This window comes from Centropristis striata, chromosome 1, assembly GCF_030273125.1.
Source record: "Centropristis striata isolate RG_2023a ecotype Rhode Island chromosome 1, C.striata_1.0, whole genome shotgun sequence".
Taxonomy (NCBI): Eukaryota; Metazoa; Chordata; class Actinopteri; order Perciformes; family Serranidae; genus Centropristis; species Centropristis striata.
In genome coordinates, this window is record NC_081517.1 from 11,202,230 (window position 1) to 11,222,130 (window position 19,901).

At 41.0% G+C, this 19,901-nt stretch overlaps 1 protein-coding gene across 1 annotated transcript in view; it reads left to right on the plus strand.

The window, feature by feature from the left end:
• ttbk1a (tau tubulin kinase 1a) overlaps positions 1-19,901 on the plus strand; it is a 47,006-nt gene that overhangs the window by 10,170 nt on the left and 16,935 nt on the right. The window contains exons 7-14 of the mRNA XM_059330538.1: positions 1,591-1,656; positions 2,069-2,161; positions 2,769-2,894; positions 3,471-3,625; positions 5,359-5,569; positions 6,123-6,295; positions 9,156-9,496; positions 11,254-11,435. Coding sequence (XP_059186521.1) covers positions 1,591-1,656; positions 2,069-2,161; positions 2,769-2,894; positions 3,471-3,625; positions 5,359-5,569; positions 6,123-6,295; positions 9,156-9,496; positions 11,254-11,435 — 1,347 coding nt within the window. The remainder of the gene's footprint in view (positions 1-1,590; positions 1,657-2,068; positions 2,162-2,768; positions 2,895-3,470; positions 3,626-5,358; positions 5,570-6,122; positions 6,296-9,155; positions 9,497-11,253; positions 11,436-19,901) is intronic.

Here is a 19,901-nt window from a genome sequence, read left to right on the forward strand (position 1 = left end):
CAGTTCCTTTGGACTTTATGATTTTGACGTGCATGCCTCCCGTTTCTCCATCATCTCCATGGTTACCCAGGGATGTGAGTGGTTTCTATAGCAACAGAGGGGTCACAGCTGCATCAGCAGCCCGCCACTGAAGTATAAAACATATTTATTACACACAGACGGTTTTCCAAACTGTAAAAACAGACGTTATCGAGTTAATCGAGAGTTTGAACTTTCCGATGGGTTTTGAACGTATCATCAGTTAGGAAACATTATATTCTGCTCCTCAGAGACACTGAAGACATGATTGATTCTGCTGAGACCAACGGTCACATGACAAATATTCAATGAAAATCTGTTTACACAGAACAGAGAGGAGAAGATAGGAGAGGCTGTTTACACAGAGCAGAGAGGAGAGGACAGGAGAGGCTGTTTACACAGAGCAGAGAGGAGAGGACAGGAGAGGCTGGAAACATGACAATACTTGATTATGGACAATATGTGGAGAAAACATTCAGGACACGTGGAAGTTTTATTTGTTGTTTCAAATTTAAAGAGAAGTTCAACTTTTTTCTGGTTTCTGTCATTTTAACTGTGTTATTCTGCACAGAGACATGTTTGAGTTGTTCTGGTTGTGCTGACTCCACAGAGCTGCAGGACTTATAGATTTATAGAGATTTTATATATTTATTGTATTATTTTGCAGAAGTCTCAGCAGGTTTGAAGGTCACACGGAATATTGATTTGATTTAGATTTTCACTTTCACTTTAGATTTTCACACCTGGCTAAAACTTTTGCTCAGTCCAGCACATATTTAATGTCTATTGTTCACATATTTACGTGGTGAGGAACCTGTGAGCAGCAGCTTGTTTCGCTTCAGTAACTTTGACTTGTCGTGTTGATGCAGCGTGACTCTCTGTGATGTGTTTTTCTGTTTGTGTCGTTATTTTGGTTGTTTTCTTTGTTTACATCACAAACAGCTGAACGTCTCTAAAACGTTTGTGACAGCAGACAGTAAGTGAAGAAGAAGAAAACGTTTCAGTCACAATGATTCACTGTGAAAGACGAGAAAAAACAAGTCGAACTAAATAATAAATACATTTAAAATATATTTGAAAAAGGAAGTTTTATTTGTATTTAATATAATTATTTATTTAAGTATTTCTGTATTTATTTATTGAGGTACTTCCACATTTATTTTGACATTTCCACATACATTTATTCATTTTTTAAATGTATAAAAAAAATCTCCCTTTTATTTTTTTTAATCTATCTATCTATCTATCTATCTATCTATCTATCTATCTATCTATCTATCTATCTATCTATCTATCTATCTATCTATCTATCTATCTATCCATCCATCCATCCATCCATCCATCCATCCATCCATCCATCCATCCATCCATCCATCCATCCATCCATCCATCCATCCATCCATCCATCCATCCATCCATCCATCCATCCATCCATCCATCCATCCATCCATCCATCCATCTATCTATCTATTCATTTATTTCTACTTGTGTCATTTTTTGACCTTCATAATTCAGTGGCTGGAAATGAGACCAAACGATTGTTTTTGTTTGTTTGTTGTTGTTGTTGTTCAGCCGCGGACAGTGGCCGGCTTCAGAGGGACGGTCCGGTATGCGTCAGTCAACGCCCATAAAAACAAGGTTTATTACTTATATATATGTATATCTGTCTAATTATTGACTTTGTTAGTGTCATGTTTAATTGGCTTTTATGGTTATCATCATTTTTAATTATTTTTTGTTTTTGTATATGTCTTATTATTTACTATATTAAACTTTTTTGTGTGGTCTTTAATTAGGTTATATAATAATAGTAATAATAATAATAATTATTAATATTTTTTTTTAAATCTGTCTAATTATTTACTGTATTTTGTTTTTTTAGTGTATTCTTAATAATCAATAAATATCATTGTTAATACTAATGTTATTATTTTGTATTATTATCTATTTATTTATATTTATCTGTTTAACTTCTTGTTGTGAATTGTTGTTTTTTTAGTTTATTTATGAAATTTATTGTCATTTTTGATAATGATGTGTTTCCCTCCAGGAAATGGGTCGCCATGACGACCTGTGGTCGTTGTTTTACATGTTGGTGGAGTTCGCTGTCGGACAGTTGCCATGGCGAAAGATCAAAGACAAGGTCAGAGCAGCGATTATTATAATTATTATAATTATTATTATTATTATGAGAATGATTCAGAAATTATTGTTGTTTAATGTTAAGTTATTTTCCAGCAATTTACTGTATTATTTTACAAGGTTTCTCTACTAGAAATTAATATAGTGGGACAATATAGATTTTTTTTTTTACAGAATTAATATAAAAACATATTAAATCTCATTCAAAACCCTTCAGTATGAGGGGTATAAAACAGATAGAAATATAGACAAACACACAGAAGATATTTATTTTAAAGTCTAAAGTGAAAAAATGTTAACTTTTAATATATTTCTGTTGCACATTGAGACAGAAATGACAAGGAATATTTCTAACAGCTTACAGACTGATTATTAATCATAAATAAATCTGTTATGCTGCTGTGTGGACTCACTTGATACATTTCTTTCATCTTTAGGTTGGACAGATTATTTTACTCTCATATCCAGTGTTTTTCTTTTCAAAGACTTCTGCAGCTTTAAAACTGTTCTCTGTTAAAGATAAAGGTTTGAGTCGGCTGTTGAAGTCACTCAAAGATCTGAAAGAGCGGAAAGTGATTCGCTGCATCAACTGTTTCTGTTTCCTCCAGGAACAAGTGGGTCAGATCAAAGAGCGCTACGACCATCGGATGCTGCTCAAACACATGCCTTCAGAGTTCAACATCTTCCTGGACCACGTCCTGGCCCTGGACTACTACACCAAACCGGACTACCAGGTACGCTCTGGGACCTCCTGGTGGACCTCATTGTGTATGGAATTATATTTGTGCCAGTATCCTGAGCAAGCAATGATATATTCTGAGCACACACTGAGAGATTTTGAGCACAGAAAAATATAGCGCGCAGAGCGAGAGAGTTTGAGCGAGAGAGGGTTGGGGGGAGCGAGCGAGCGCAGCTGTCTGTTTGTGCACCATGTAGAGTTTGTGAGAGAACATTACGAGTAAAACTAACATGCAAACACATTTATGGAGCACAGAATACATTTTTGTTCGCGCAAGTGTAATTTCTTTTTGAAATAATTGATGTGCTTGCAAAATATATTTTTCTGTGCTCAAAATGTCTCATTGTGTGCTCAGAATATATCATTGCTCGCTCAGGATACTGGCACAAATATAATTCCATAATTGTGGACTGGCCGGTGGACCGCCTGGTGGACCGCCTGGTTTACCACCTGGTGGACCGCCTGGTGGACTGCCTGGTGGACTGCCTGGTGAACCGTGTGGTTGACCACCTGGTGGACCTCATGCTCACAGAGACTTGACTCACTGGTCTGTGTGTCTGTTCTGTTGCAGCTGCTTATGTCGGTGTTCGAGAACAGCATGAAGGAGCGGATCATCACAGAGAACGAACCTTTCGACTGGGAGAAGGGAGGAAGTGATGTCACGTTGTCGACCAGCGCCTCCACCCAACCACAGCACAACACCCGGCCCACCGCCGCCATGGTGGGGTAAGAGCCTGGACAAATCTAGGGACTTTTCTGGTGTTATTGAAGACTTTTGGAGACTCGTTTCTACTCCTCTTAACGAGTAGCAGGCACCGTCCCAAAGCACTCACAGGCATCTGTCCTCCCGCAGCAGCCTCTCCCAGCTGCAGTCAGAGCAGGAGATGTTAACCCCTCTGTGTCCAGTATTTCAAAAGTGATCAGATAGGATTATCCTGGTCAGATAGGATTAAATCTAGATCTGATCTGAACTCTGGGTATTTCAAACAAGGATCCATATTATCCTGATCCTGAAGATCAGGATTCCGCTCTGGTAATCCAATCCTCCCTTGGATCCAGATATAAGGCTGGATTTGGGTATTTCAATACTAAAGGCAGATATCTGGATCGACTTGTTACCAAAATTTCAGGATCATTCTGATCTCACCTCAGAGGAGGATTTCACTTAGATTGACAAAGTCTCAGCTCCACTTCTCCTAGATATTTTACTCAAGATGTTCATTACACTTTATCTAAAGTGTTAGTGTTTTACTTTCGATATTTAAAGTAGCCTAATTGAAAGAAATGTAAAGCATAGTAAAATATTTGACCCCACTTTCTGAAACTGCTGTAAATATATCATGCTGCACATTGGAGCACTTTCCAAGCATTTTCAAGGTATATTTTCATGCTTCTGAAGACAAATTCTGTCAGAACCTTAAAAATGTCTGGAAATAGCTTGAATGTGATTTTTAAAACATGCAGTAATGTGTTTGTGTACAAACTGATTATTTTACTTCATCAAGTCAGATGCTATTTTGCTATAAATTACCATTATTATGTTAGTCTAGTGAGAGCCTTCTATATAAGCATGAAAGTAATACAATTACATTTTCAAGCAGTTTCAAACACTTTATTCAGAATCCAATAACTTAAACCTTGAATGTATCAATGTAATTAAAGCGTTTCCAAGGATGTACACAAAGCATGACATCATTACAAGCATTACTGATAAGAGATTTGGAAATCATGATCCGCCCACATCGACGTCACACACTCTGCCAGTGTTTTGAAATACTCAGATAAAGTCTGTAGGATCACCTTGATCCATGACTGAGAAAAGGAGGATTTCGTTATCCGGATTACAAGTTTTGAAATACCGGCCCCAGGTGACTCCCTTGTCCAGCCTTGGAACGGCAAAGTGACCCATCAGAGAGACTCTGACTGTGAGCCAGACTTCGCACTTGTGCGATTCATTTGCAATCTGGACACTGAAGGGGTTAACGTCTTCTGCTCTGACTGCAGCTGGACGACTGGGCCGCACAGATGCACCCTCCTTCTCCGTCCCATCAAGCCCCACCTCTCCACGCCAAAAGAGTGACAGAAAGTTAAAGAAAAAGTAATCGAAAGAAGATAGACATCAAGAAAAAATGTGAAGATTGAAATTGAAAAACCAATCATAATGCATAAAAATATAAAAAATGAAATAGCATAACATGATTGTGAGATTTTAATATTTTTAATGTTAGTGTCTTATTTTTCAGCTCCAAAACTTGTTTCGATGCCAATTTTTATTTTTTAATACCTCCGAAAACTGTCACTGAGAAAGAGAAACACGGCTGATCCGTCTGTGTGCAGCTAAAAGATAATTTCATTGTAGTTTTATTTTAATTTAATTAATTTTTAACATAAAACATAATAAACACACAAACCAAACACTGTCTGGATGCTAGAGTAATGTTGAATGTTTCCGTCGACAGGGCCATCGTGACGCCGGTTCCTGGCGACCTCCAGCGCGAGAATACTGACGACGTTCTGCAGGACGAACATCTCAGCGATCAGGAGAACGCCCCACCGGTGGCGCCCAGCCGGCCCCCGGGGGAGACGGGCGCCCCCCACGCCGGGGAGGGCGGAGAGGCCTGGGAGGACACGGACTTCAACCGCAACAGACTCAGGATCAGCCTGAACAAGGTTCTGATGTCCCGGGGCTGCTGGGAAATGTAGTTCTTTGAAGCTGCTGAGAGCTCACTTTTTTATGTCTTATACAATATCTTATTTACCCATGTATTTTAATTTCTTAAACTTTCATTATTATTTTTATTTATTTTTACCTGTCTTATTGTTCTACTGTATTTTACTTTTCAGTGAAGTCTTTAATTAGGTTTTATAATAAAAATAATAATACTAATTATGATTATGATTATTTACAATTTTACAATGTTTTTCTTGTTGTTTTATAAAGATAAATTACAAATATTACAAATATTAACCATTAAATAAAAGTTGAAATCTGTAAATAAATATAATGGGACATTATAGATTTTTTTTTATTTTTACAGAATTATACAATTGCTTCATAAATTCTTTGTAAAAATTTAAAATAACACAAACTTACTGAATGATTTTTACAGTAAAACTTTAAATTTAATGTAAAAACTATTTATATTTTAAATAAAGATATTAACTGTATTTTTAAAGAAATTATCAGTAAAATAAGCTGACATCACTTCCTGTCCGTCCTCAGGGCGCTCAGGAGGAGGAGGCGGGTCGGGGGGCGTGTCCAGTGTCGCCGGTTCGAGCTGGAGTCCCCGAGTCGCCGACGGGCCAGGGGCGGTCCTTACGCTACCGCCGGGTCAACAGCCCCGAGTCGGACCGGCTGTCGGCCGCCGAGGGCCGCGCTGACGCCTACGGACAGAGGTGAGCCGAGAAAACGAGACATGAGACACAAGACATGAGACACTATGCAGGGTAAAGACACGAGGCATGACACACGAGACATGAGATACGAGACATGAGACATAAGACACGAGACACTCTGCAGGGTGAAAACACGATACATGAGACATGAGACATGAGACGCGGGACAGGAGACAATCTACAGGGTAAAGAAATGAGACACGAGACATGAGACACTCTGGAGGTGTTTAAAGACATGAGACACGATGCAGGGTAAAGACACGAGACATGAGACACGAAACGAGAGACACGAGACACTCTGCAGGGTAAAGACACAAGACATGAGATATGAGAAACTGCAGGAGGTTAAAGACATGAGACACGAGACACAAGACGTGAGACAAGAACACAAGACATGAGACACAAGACACTTTGCAGGAGGTTAAAGACATGAGACATGAGACACAAGACACTTTGCAGGAGGTTAAAGACATGAGACATGAGACACAAGACTTGAGACATGAGACACGAGATGCGAGACATGACACGCTCTGCAGGGTAAAGACACGAGACATGAGACTCTCTGCAGGTTAAATAGTCACTGAGACACGAGATGCGAGACATGAGAGATGAGATACAAGACACTCTGCAGGGTAAAGACATGAGACACGAGACATGACACATGAGACACAAGACACTCTGTAGGAGGTTAAAGACACAAGACATGAGACACAAGACATGAGACACAAGACACGAGACATGAGACAAGAGCCATGAGACATGAGACACTGTACGAGGTTAAAGACACGAGAAATGAGACAAGAGAGACACAAGACACTCATCAGGATGAAGATATTAGGCACGAGACATTCTTGACACTTGACATGAGACACAAGACACGAGACTCTCTGTAGGTTAAATAGTCACTGAGACACAGAACAGCGTCACTATTTAACTTCTATCACCACGAAACTTCCCCGCTGTGGACAATATGTTTTTTCTTTACAATTTTTATGAAATGTTGTATTTACATATGCAAATGAGGTGTGAACTCATTACCTATGCACACATTTGCATATAACATAAGAGCTTTGAGATCTTTCAACCTGATTTAGTTTTTTGTCTCCGGACTTGAATTTGACTTTCCCTCACTGACCTGACCAGACTCCCTATGACAAGACTTGAAGTTGAGACTTGGACCGGTCTTTAGAGTTAATGTAGCTGCACTTTAAGAAGTTAAGACTTGACTGACCTGGAGCTTTCCCAAAGACTTGAGAGTTGAGGCGATGACTCGACTCGACTGACTTGGGTGAACTGAAACAAATGGCTGTTTACAGTGGAGTCACATGAGACATGAGACAAGAGACACAAGACATGAAACACCAGACATGAGACACAAGGTGAGAGACACGAGACATGAGACACTCTGCAGGAGGTTAAAGACAGGAGACATGAGACACGAGACGAGAAACACGAGAAACGAGACACAAGACGAGAGACGAGCAACGCAAGACATAAGACACAAGACACTCTGCAGGAGGTTAAAGACATGAGACACGAGACATGAGACACCAGACGAGAGACATAAGACAAGAGACATGAGACACACTGTAGGAGGTTAAAGACACGAAACATGAGACACGAGACGAGAGACATGAGTCGCGAGACATGAGACACCAGATGAGAAACACGAGACAAGAGACATGACACAAGACACATGAGACACAAGACACTTTGCAGGAGATTATAGACACGAGACATGAGATGTGAGACATGAAACATGAGACACCAGACGAGAGACACCAGACATGAGACTTGAGACAGTCTGCAGGAGGTTAAAGATACGAGACGTGGGACATGAGACGAGAGACATTAGACACTAGACATGAGACACGAGACACAAGACATGGAACACGAGAGGAGAGATACTAGACATAAGGCATGAGACACGAGACGAGAGACACTCTGCAGGAGGTTAAAGACACGAGACATGAGACACGAGACACGAGATGAGAGACACTCTGCAGGAGGTTAAAGACACGAGACATGAGACATGACACATGAGACGAGAGACACTAAACATGAGACATGAGACATAAAACACGAGACGAGAGACATGGGACGAGTGACATTAGACATGAGACGAGAGACATGAGACACTCTGCAGGGTAAAGACATGAGACATGAAACACGAGGCACAAGACACGAGACATGAGACATGAGACACTCTGCAGGGTAAAGACACGAGGCACATGACATGGGACGAGTGACATGAGACATGAAACACGAGGCACGAGACATGAGACATGAGACACTCTGCAGGGTAAAGACGCGAGGCACATGACACAAGACATTCTGCAGGGTAAAGACATGAGACACAAGACATGAGACACAAGACATGAGACACAAGACACTCCAGGAGGTTATAGACATGAGACACTGCATGGTAAAGACAAGAGACACGAGACGAGAGACACGGGACATGAGACACTCTACAGGAGGTTAAAGATACAAGACATGAGATGAGAGACGAGAGACATGAGACACTAGACATGAGACAGTCTGTAGGAAAAGACATGAAGCACACACTCTGCAGGGTAAAGACACAAGACAGGATACACGAGACAAGAAACGCGAGATGCGAGACAGGAAACATGAGACATGAGACGAGAGACCTGAGACACGTGACACGAGACGAGAGACACAAGACATGAGACGCGAGACATGAGACACTCTGCAGGAGGTTAAAGACACAAGATGAGAGAAATGAGACACGACACATGAGACACGAGACACGAGACATGAGACACTCTGCAGGGTAAAGACACAAGACGAGAGACACGAGGGTCATGTTGCTTGTGTCTGTCCTTGTGTCCTGCAGGTCCAGGATGGACATCCTCGGCTCCCCGTCTCGTCATGTCTACTCCTCCCAGCCGGCTCAGATGCTGTCCGTCGACCCCGGCTGCCGCGGGGACCGTCAGGCCAGCGGCCGCCAGGAGGTGTCAGTGGCGTCCGTCGACCAGGAGGCGCACAGCAACGCCTTCATCCGCTCCGTCCCGCTGGCCGAGGAGGAGGACTTTGACAGCAAAGAGTGGGTGATCATCGACAAAGAGGCGGAACTGCGAGACTTCCAACCGACCACGTCAGGAACCACTGACGAGGAGCCCGAGGAGCTCCGCCCCCTGGAGGAGCAGGAGGAGCGGAGGAGGCTCAGGGCTGCAGGTACATATAAAGGTTTAGTTCAGTAAGCATTAGCTGAGTCGCAGCACAGAGTCAGTTTAAACTAGAACATTTCTAAAGAAATCTTGAGTGTGCTTGACTCTGGCCCGTGAGTCTCACCCATACATTATTGGAGTACAAATTGAACTGTTTTCAAAATGAAAAAGAGGAGGAAGCCATGTAACATAATAAAGCAGATGTCGGTGTGTGTGTTTGTACATGTCTGTCTGTGTGTCTGTGTATCTGTCTGAAAGTAGTGTGAAAATCGTCAGTTTGTGTCTAAGACTCCTCAGTTAGTGTGTAAAACTGATCAGTTGGTGTAAACAGTTTTCAGTTAGTGTGTGTTTGGGGGGGTCAGGCTTTGGTAGCAACCAGGGCCAGGTGGCAGCCACCAATCAGAGAAGAGCAATCAACTTTTTTTGTCGTGTTTTTGCAGAATAATTTGAAAACCATTTGCCAAAACCCTTAGAAAAGTCATAGCATACTTGACATGGCCGAGCCGGATTATTTGATACTTTTTCAAGATAATTTTTTAGTGTATGTGCGACCAAAACTCTGGGAGGAGTAGTCGACCAGAAAAAACACTGAAGAAAATGACTGTTTTTGGTAGTAGAGTCTGGTGGCTTTGAAGAGATCTAAACCACAGCTTCAGCTCACGTCAGAAAGAGTCTGACAGCAATGTAAAGAGGAGAAAATGTTTTAAATTCAGTGTACACTTAAAATGATTTAGATTTTTACAGCTGGTTAAAATGACGTTTAGCTGCGTTAACTGCAGTAGATACCAAACTAGAAACTAGAAACTAGAAAGTTTCCTGGGGAAATTCTTCATTGTTCAAGACCAGCAAATAGTTGGTGCTGCACTGGAACCCGGTTCTTTGGCGGTGGAAAACCAAAGAACTGTTCGCAATTGGGCACCGGCCGGGAGCCGGCTCTGGTTGAAAAAGGATTAAACAGTCATTTAAGCTGACAGAACATGGGGTTGTTGGTTGGTTGTGTTTGTGTGTGTGCAGAGTGACAGTCAGGTCAGAACGGCTGATCAGACTGTCGACAAGAGCTGACAAACAGAATAAAAAGTCCTGACCTGTACATTGAAGCATCCATTGCCCACACCGGCTCCAGAAATAATGACAGTTGCCTCCAGAGGCTAAGCAATCGAAATGTATAAGTCATCCATTTTGAAGCTTCTTAAGTTCAGACAAAGATCAAAAATGATATATAATATAATCAATACTAAATCTATATCCACATATTGTACATTTTAAAGTATTGTCATGTTTCCAGCCTCTCCTGTCCTCTCCTCTCTGCTCTGTGTAAACAGCCTCTCCTGTCCTCTCCTCTCTGCTCTGTGTAAACAGATTTTCAGTGAATATTTGTCACGTGACCGTTGGTCTCAGCAGAATCAATCATGTCTTCACAGTGTCTCTGAGGAGCAGAATTTAATGATTTTAACAGGATCTGGTTAGTGCCAACGCTTTATTTTAAATGACACATGTAGAATAAAGAGATTCTGACACAAATATAAACATTTAACACAAGTTTTGGGCACTTTTCACAACAGAAACATTCTTAACTGATGATCTGTTCATGGACCGTCGGAAAGTTCAAACACTGACGATAATTTTTGTTTCTACAGTTTCTTTCTGTGGTTCAGAGGGTTAAAATAGTTGAGATTAGATAGTTACCCAGTAAGAAAAACCCTTGAAATGACATTGACTTCATATTATATCTGGTGTAACTCTGTCTCCATGTTGCTCCTGCAGGAGGCGAGCTCGTGGTCCGTCCAAAGACCCACACCAGGGACAGCAGCAGAGGGATGCTAACTCTAACGGAGGAGGAGGCGTCAAGGAGGAGCGGCGGGAGCCCCGCCCAGTCGCCGTGTCACTCGCTGCCATCGGGACGCCCCCGTCGGAGGGAGTCGGAGCCCATCGGACCTCAAAGACCGGTAAGAGACCCGGCCAGCCAATCAGAGGAGAGCTCTCAGCTCTCCGATGTTGGCGGACAGAAGAGGAAGTGGGCGGCTGCTGCGCGGCTCATCACCCTGATGACCACTGCACCGGATGCCGTCACCAGGAGGCGCTCTGCGGCAGCCGCCACACCTCGCTCATCTGTCAGCCAACATGCAGCTTAAAGGACGAATCCAGCATCACTGCACATGTTTCTATCATGTTAGAGGCAGAGCAGCAGGCAGCAGGATCACCATAAACCAAAGTATCGTTATATCAATGCTGTTTTAGTTTTATAACCATATTAGAGCATAATAAGTACATCCTTTACCACAGCAATGACTTTTAAATCTCGAGAATATTAAACATTGGAATTGAAATGTGGAAAAGAAATATTAAAATATCCTAGATAAATAAAACATAAGTAAATAAATTACAACCAAAACAAATAAAATAGACTTTTAGGCTCTGTTAACAATAAACTGCACTGAGATAAACATTATGTATTATATTATTTTATTACTAAAATAATATATAAACAGCTGGAATGGCTGCTTGGGAAATATAGCTTTTTTTCAGCAGTTTGTACTGCCTGTCAAACATTTGCTGCATTACTTTAAAGCACAAAAAAGCACAATAAGTCATGCATCTAAACAACAATATATTGAGTCCAGATAACATTATCGTGTCCATTTTTATATATGGAGCGTTAAGTGGATATAGTGATTATCGTGACAGGCCTACCCCTTCCTCTTCATGCAGACACAACAACTAGCCGACAAATCACGTTCCAAAACCTGAGAATGAGTCGAGTCTGAATGTTTTTACAATTCAGTCAGCGAAAGTCCTGAAAGAGTCGAGGTCGTCGGTTCAATCGTTCGTTTCCCTCCTACAGATCAGGCTGGCTGTATGGCGGCGCACCTGGTCTACAACCAGCCAAAAGGTCACATGTCACACCGCTGCTCATCGAGCTCCACTGGCTACAAGTTGCAGCTCACATCAAATTCAAATCTCTAATGCTGGCCTACAAAGCTGTCTCGGGTACTGCACCTACCTGAACGCCCTATGACTAAATGTAAATGTTTAATGTATGGACTGTAATTACAAGCTTCGCTATAGAATTAAGTCGTACACACATCTAGTCTCCAGCAGCAGGAATTAGAAGTTGGCTTGAATACACAAGGAATCATTAAAAGGACAAAATATGAAGAAACCAACTTCGCTTGAGACTGTTTTGTTTCTTGAAAAAGCCAGTAAATACAACGACAGTGTGCAGTAAAATGACTCGTGTTGTGCAGTGAAACTTTAGTCTGTGACTGTCAGCCTGAAGAACTTTCTATTCTACAATCAGAACCAGACAGAACAACACAAAGTGTTTCATACAACTTAATGTCCAAAATCCTGACCTGTCCCTTTAAGAGGGTAAATATGATCCCTTCGGATTGTGGGGGTCTTAAGACTCCAGACCTCAAACAAAACTGGCCATGGCCGGTTAAAACTTGTTCTGAGGCGAATCTTCATACATTTGTCTCCGTCTGAGCTGCTCATCTTGATGCTGTGGTCTGTCAGATTACCTTCTTATAAACAGATGCTAATGCTGGCCTGTTTGGTTCATACTGACTATGTGTAAAACCCATAAAATTGGCAAAATAACATAAAAGTATCCCTTTTTTCCTTAATCCTAATAGTTACATTTTTATGCTATTTGTTTTGTGTTTTTAGCTTCTGAAAAACTGTTCAAAAGTCCATAAAATCTCCCGAATAAATTATATCCATCCATTTATAGCTCTGCTGCACCAGACTCCATTCAGAAAACCATCATTTTAACAGCAGTGTTGTTGTGTTCCTGCAGACAGACCTGACAAAGCATCAATGCAGCATCATGTTGTAGTTATTTCAGCTCCTTTAGATCCGTTTATTCTCATGAAATCACACATAAATCTCTTTTTTCTGGCTTCATATGGCCTATTTTCCTTGTTGAGCTCCTCATTCTGTCTGAATTATTGACCTAAAATGATCCAAATGATTCAACCCTTTGATAGAACTCCTGTGTTCAGGCCTTCAGTCTTTAGTTATTCCTTCTGATGAGTGAAACATGTGGACTCATGCTGGAGCTGTCCTTTGAAGGTGTCACGGTGAAGACATGCCAACAGTTTGTGGAAAACACATGTGAGAGTTCCTGTCAAACAGTGAGCAGGGACACGCTGCTGCTGTGTTCTCACAAATGTTTCAGATAGTGTGAAAGTAGAAAAGTGTTTAACTGACTCTGGTTTCACTGGATCACTGTCGCTGAGTCCTGAGGTTCGATCTTTGTTATGTAACAGGAACAGTGGCTGTTTTCACACCGCATGTCTACTATATGTGATGTTTTATTTCTATATGAGCTGAGGGGAGGAGGAGATGTCACAGGAGTTCAGCTCTGTTCCACAGAAGCTTTCTGATGTTATATAAACTGAGCAATGCTTTAAACACTATAAGAATCCCACATTAACCCCATAAACACTCTCTGTCCTCTCTGTGTCCTCGTGTTTCACTGCAACATACAAAATCTATATAATCTATAACTCAAATAAATTTGAGGCTTATCTTTCTGTTTACTGTCATTCTAACTGTGTTATTCTTCACAAAGACATGTTTGAGTTGTTCTGATTGTGCTGATTCCACAGAGCTGCAGGACTTATAGATTTATATAGATTTTATATGTTACAGTGAAACATGAGGACACAGAGAGGAGGATGTGTTCTTGGATCTTCCTGTGTGCTGCAGACTGAAATCTCTTCCATCTCTTTGCGTTCACTCATGACTTTTACTTTGGAACATTGTTTTATTTTGAAGGAGTGAATGGGAAGCAGCGGCAGCAGCTGCGTCGCCATGACGATGTTTCTGTGTCGGGATGCTGACGATGTTTTTTCATCCTCTGTTGTTCTGCTGATTTCTCATGCTCACACACACACACACACACACACACAAACACACACCACACACACAACCCCGTACTTGTGTGTTTGTGAGGACCGGCCCTCAATATGTAGGAAGAACAACTTTAGAGGTTTAGTTCTATTTCTCTTCTTTCAGACTGGAGGAAAAGAAAACTTCACTTTATCTCTTTGTGTTTGCAGTTACCTCAGATAATAATTCATCTGTGTATTTAAATATTAAACATTTCAGAAAACAAGAAATAATCATTTTAATCTGATATGATTCACCGTAAAGAAAAATCACAAAAAAATGGTAAAAAGTGCAAAAGTTACCATAATAAACTAAAAATAAACTAAATATCTTTATAAAAAACATAGCTGTAGAATAACTAAAGTTTTTTTAAAATTATGATGGTAAGTGTTTGTTTTTAAGATGATTTTAAGATGTCTGGTAAGATTTAATAAAAAAATTACATTAAATATAAAGCTTTACTGTCAGAAAACAGAAAGTTTCCTTTATTTTACATTCAGAAATATGAATATTTTTTGTATTTTGACACAAAATTCACTGTAATTTAACATTCAAGACCATTAAGCTATTAACTCATACTGTAAAAAAAATTATATCAATTAACAGATTTTTATTTTACGGTTAATATTTGTAATAAAGGCAATTTATCTTTTTTTTTTTTTATGACATTTGCACTTAATGTAGAAAAAAACCCAAGAAAACTACCCTGTAAAATAATTTCTACAGGGTAGTTTCATCTGTAGCTGTATATATTATTTATTTTATTAATATCATAACTCCCTCTGTAAAAACTTAAAAACAAAATGAAACAATTACCTGATTTTATGGAAGAATAAAAAGGAGAGCTGTAGCGTATTATTTTTGTTTTCATCCTTGATTATTCTGCTGAATATTTTCTGCATTCATTCATTCATGGTTCGGTCTATAAAATGTCCGTCAGAGTCCAAGGTGTTCTGTCCAGAACACAAAGATATTCAGATAAATATAAAAAAAAGATTTCAGAGATTTGAGAAAACTTCACTGTAACGATTCATCGCTTATCAAAACTGTTTGTCATAATTTATTCGTCGACGCACGTTGATCAAACAAACATTTTGAAGCTGGTTTTATTCAACGTTCATATTTCTGTTTATGCAAATACATTTAATAAGAAAAATATTAATTTGCATATTAAAACATGAAACACTTAAGAGTAATACATTCAATAATAATCTTATTGTCAATTAACGAGGAATTCATGGTGATATTTATCATTTAAACATTTTGACCCCTGAGGGAATATTCCAGTCATACAATATGAGTTATTAATAATTAATAATAAAAGCAGCGATCCTTTGGTAAACACCAGTCCAGATGTTTCACAGAAAACAACTATTTTTTTAATCAGTGTTCACATTTACGACTTAAAAATCTCGAGTTCTCTGGTAATATTCACAGCAAGAGACACTGACACTCTGAGAACACCTGAGCCTGGATGGGTTCTTTGAGCCTGAACGGGTTCTTTGAGCCTGGGTGGGTTCTCTGAGCCTGAACGGGTTCTCTGGGCCTGATCGGGTTCTGTGTGCCTGAACGGGTTTTTTGAGCCTGAACAGGTTTTTTGAGCCTGGACAGGTCTCTGAGGTTCTTTTAGGCCTCTTCCCTTTGCAGTAATGAGACCAAATAAATACGTCACCAACAAAGGGACGATTTGAACACAGAAACTGCGCTAAAAAGTCACATTGACTCTAAAAGAACAATCCTTTCATCAAAGTTTCCTGATGGAACCAGTAAAGCTCCTGCAGAATTCATGTCCCAGAACCTGAAGGGGTTTTGTAAAGCACCAAAGTGAAGTAAATACATTCCTGACGCTATTGGATGACCTTTTTAGGTTCTGCAAGAAGCCTTTACATATTGGTTCATTGAATTCATGGCAGCCAGGCACCCAAATTAATTGAATAAATGTTCAAGATAGAACCAAAAGTGTTTTTTCATGGTGATGCCATGGGGTAGCCTTTTTAGGTTCTGCAGGAAACCTTTACCTATTAATTCTTCAAATAATTAGACAGTTTAAACAAATATGACAAAACTTAAAGTATAAGTATAAGTTTAAAGAACCATCACAGGTTATTAAAAGTAGAACCTCTGAAGGTTCCACAAAGACCCTTTCATCAAAGTTTCCTGATGGAACCAGTTAAGCTCTTGGAGGATTCCTGTCCCAGAACCTGAACGTGTTTTGTAAAGCACCAAAGTTATTCATGGTGATGTCTGTTCAGAGCCGGTGCCGAATCTGGAACCCGTTCTTGGAGTTTGGACAGCCAAAGAACCGGCTCTCTGCAGGAAAACTGGTTCCAGAGGGGCACCAACTCTCTGCTGGTCTCCAACCACCAACTGCTTTGTCAGCTGGAGCAGAAGAACTAGGGTCACGTTGGTCGAAAAGAGGTAACAGGGTAACCTTTTTAGGTTAGCATAAAAAACCCTTACCTGTTGGTTCCTTGAAGAACCATTCATGGTGTTCAGGTCAGAAACGATCTACTTTTAAAGCTAAACAGTCACTAGAATGTGTTTCTGAAACATTTGAGGAGAGAAACAGGCAACGCTTAAAGGGGTTCCACCACAGCATCTCCTTCCAGAAAGCCCTTTTGGTTCTAACTTGTACCTTTAATTTGAAGGGCATGAACTCTGACCCGTTATGCTAGGCATAAAAAGCATTCTGGGTGATCAGGCGGGTGGTAAAAAGGCATTAAAAATCTATTCATGAGTAAAAAATAAATCTTAAAGAATCTAAACTGTACAGAGGCCTGGAGGTCCTGGAAGATAATGTGTTGTTTTTTCTGTGCACAAGAAAAGAAGGAAGCGACCTTTCGGGACTTCTGGGATTTCCTTAGATTAGACAAATAAAATAAACTGATAACAAAAATGTATTTTTAAGGTCAAATATTCAATATTCTATATATGTTCAACAGTTTAAACATATGTTGCGTCTGAAGGAGATGAAGCAGTGTTAATATTTAGATTTTATTTTTGTGAAAAGTTCTAATAAAAGGACAGAAAACACCATTTGTTATGGAGGATCAAACCTGACTAATTAGGGTAAAATGTGAGAATTCAATCAGTGACAGTCCAATGTGCCGCAGCGCCCCCTGCAGGCCGCAGCACTCATCAGTAAAGTTCATCCTCTGAGGAGCAGCAGTGAGATGTGGACATTTTAATCCATGTTTTTGTTTGTTTTTCTTGTGTGTGTGCTTGTGCATTTCTGGTGAACTCTTGTCCTGATGGGGGCGCTAGAGGAAGGTCGGGGGGGTCGGCAGAGTCCTGAACCTCTGCACCGCTGGTTTCATGAGTGTGGAGTCATTGAATTATTTTCACCTTATATTTAATTTTTCCTCTAACAGGATTTTTTTGTTTCTGTGTGATTTATCGATTCATTTCTTATTTTCTTTAATCCATTTTTTGTTTTTCAGTTTTACATGTTTGTGACCATCTGATCGTATTCATCGATTAGTTACTGATGAGTCAGGTTTGCTCCTCCTGCTGGATGTTTCTGACATCATCACTGATATTTTCTTTCACCTGCAGTTTTAAACGTGTGCACAGACCCGTTTGTTAGCGAGACTTTAGCGAGCTCCGATTTATTCCGTGTCCGATTTCCGTCAGCGATAGACCCGCCAGCCATCGAGGACTGCCACTCTCTTTTTTACTCCTCCTCTCCAATTCCCCCCCTCCCCCTCCTCCACATAACTACTGACGCCTTTGCCCCCCAACCTATCGCTTTAAACGTACACAGTATGTCGAGTTTGACTCACCTGAGGAGAGAAAAGAGCGAGGGTGCCATTGGGACAACACGAGAAGAAATAAAGTGATGTTTCGGGGTAAGCACAGTTTAGGAATAGTCCTTTACCTCTGTTCTCTCACTCAGTTTCTGTTCCTCCTCTTCCTTTTCCTTCTGTTCACACATATTTCCTCCCTTTTTTTTCCTCCGTCGTGTGTCTGTGTTTTGTGTGCTTGACGACTCCATCTCTCTTTTGTGTTCCCTGTTTTCTTTTTGCATCTCCAATGAAATCCAGCAGCTCAGAGTGTGACTCAGACATAGACAGCTACAGTATGTGCAGTGTTCGTGCTGGTGTGTCCTTTTAAAGTGCTTCTTCTTCTTCTTCTTCTTCTTCTTCTTCTTCTTCTTCTTCTTCTCCTTCTCCTTCTTCTTCTTCTTCTTCTTCTTCTTCGTCTCTGTGGGGGAAAAAATATGTTCATCACCATTTTGTTCAGCTAGAGGGATGCTAGTTTGACCAATCTGGCGCCCCACACAGCTAACAGCTACTCTGTTAACCTTCCTTCATTCTAACTAGAACTTTGATAGCTTAGACAGATTTACGCCAACACTCCGAGGCTCCTCCCCTCACACACTTTGACCAATCAGCTGCAGGCTTTAGATGTGTGAGAGCACCAATCAGCTCTCTCCTGTCTAACGCCGGCTCAGGGAGGAGACCAAGTGTTGGGACGTAGCCGTAGGAAACATCAAATACAATTTTTTTTCCTGGCGGAGCCCGTCATTAACCTCCCTCCTCCTCTCTGATTGGTCTGTTTGCAGCTGGACGAGGAGCGGCACCAACCGCGGCCCAATCAGCTGAGGAGGCTGGCCTCCTACGTCTTCTCCTCCTCCACCCTGGAGACGGAGCAGTACCCGCACGGAGGAGGTAGCTTTATCCAGAGGAGCCGCTCGGCTGAGAGCAGCCCCGCCCACGCCACCGCCGCCGCCACCGCCGCCTCGGTCCGGCGGCGGCACACCGGCACGCTGCCAACGCCAGGCAGCCCGCGGAGCAGACACTCGGTCCTCAATGTGTCGAGGACGCAGCTGCAGCAGATGTTAGCCAAGCTCATGAACAAGAACAGCAGCTGAGAGGACTGAGAGACGGACTCAGAGCACACACACACACACACACACACACACACACACACACTGCGTATGCAGAGTCTGTCACACCACATTAGGTTATAATAGTATTGAACTTTTTATTTTATTTTAGTGTAAAGTGAGTTGTAAAGTGTTTGCCAGCTTGTGTTCCTGTCTGGATGAATAATGTCCCCCAGCTCCAGAAACTGGATAAATGCCCAGCATGAGTTCATGATAATAAACAGGTTTAGCTCTAACTCATAAATAATGCTGAAATAACTACAACCTGACTTCAGGTTGCTAAAAAGTCTGAATTGATGCTTTGTCAGGTCTGTCTGCAAAACACAAGGAAACTGCTGTTAAAACGATGGTTTTCTGAATGGAGTCTGATGCATGAGAACAACGATGTGCAGGAGAATCAGGCAGGTTTTTTTTAACTAGCACGAATATGAGACATTTGCATCTTCACATCGCACGCCGCACATTTTGTCTTTTTGTTAAAAGTTGAACTTTTGTGCAGCGTCAGTGTCAGATGTGAAGCGTCTCTCTGCTGGAGGCCCGCTCAGTTTCTATGCTTTAATGTCACAACAGCTGAGATATTTTATCACGCATATGCTAACTTTCTTCACCAGACACTCTTTCAGTTTAG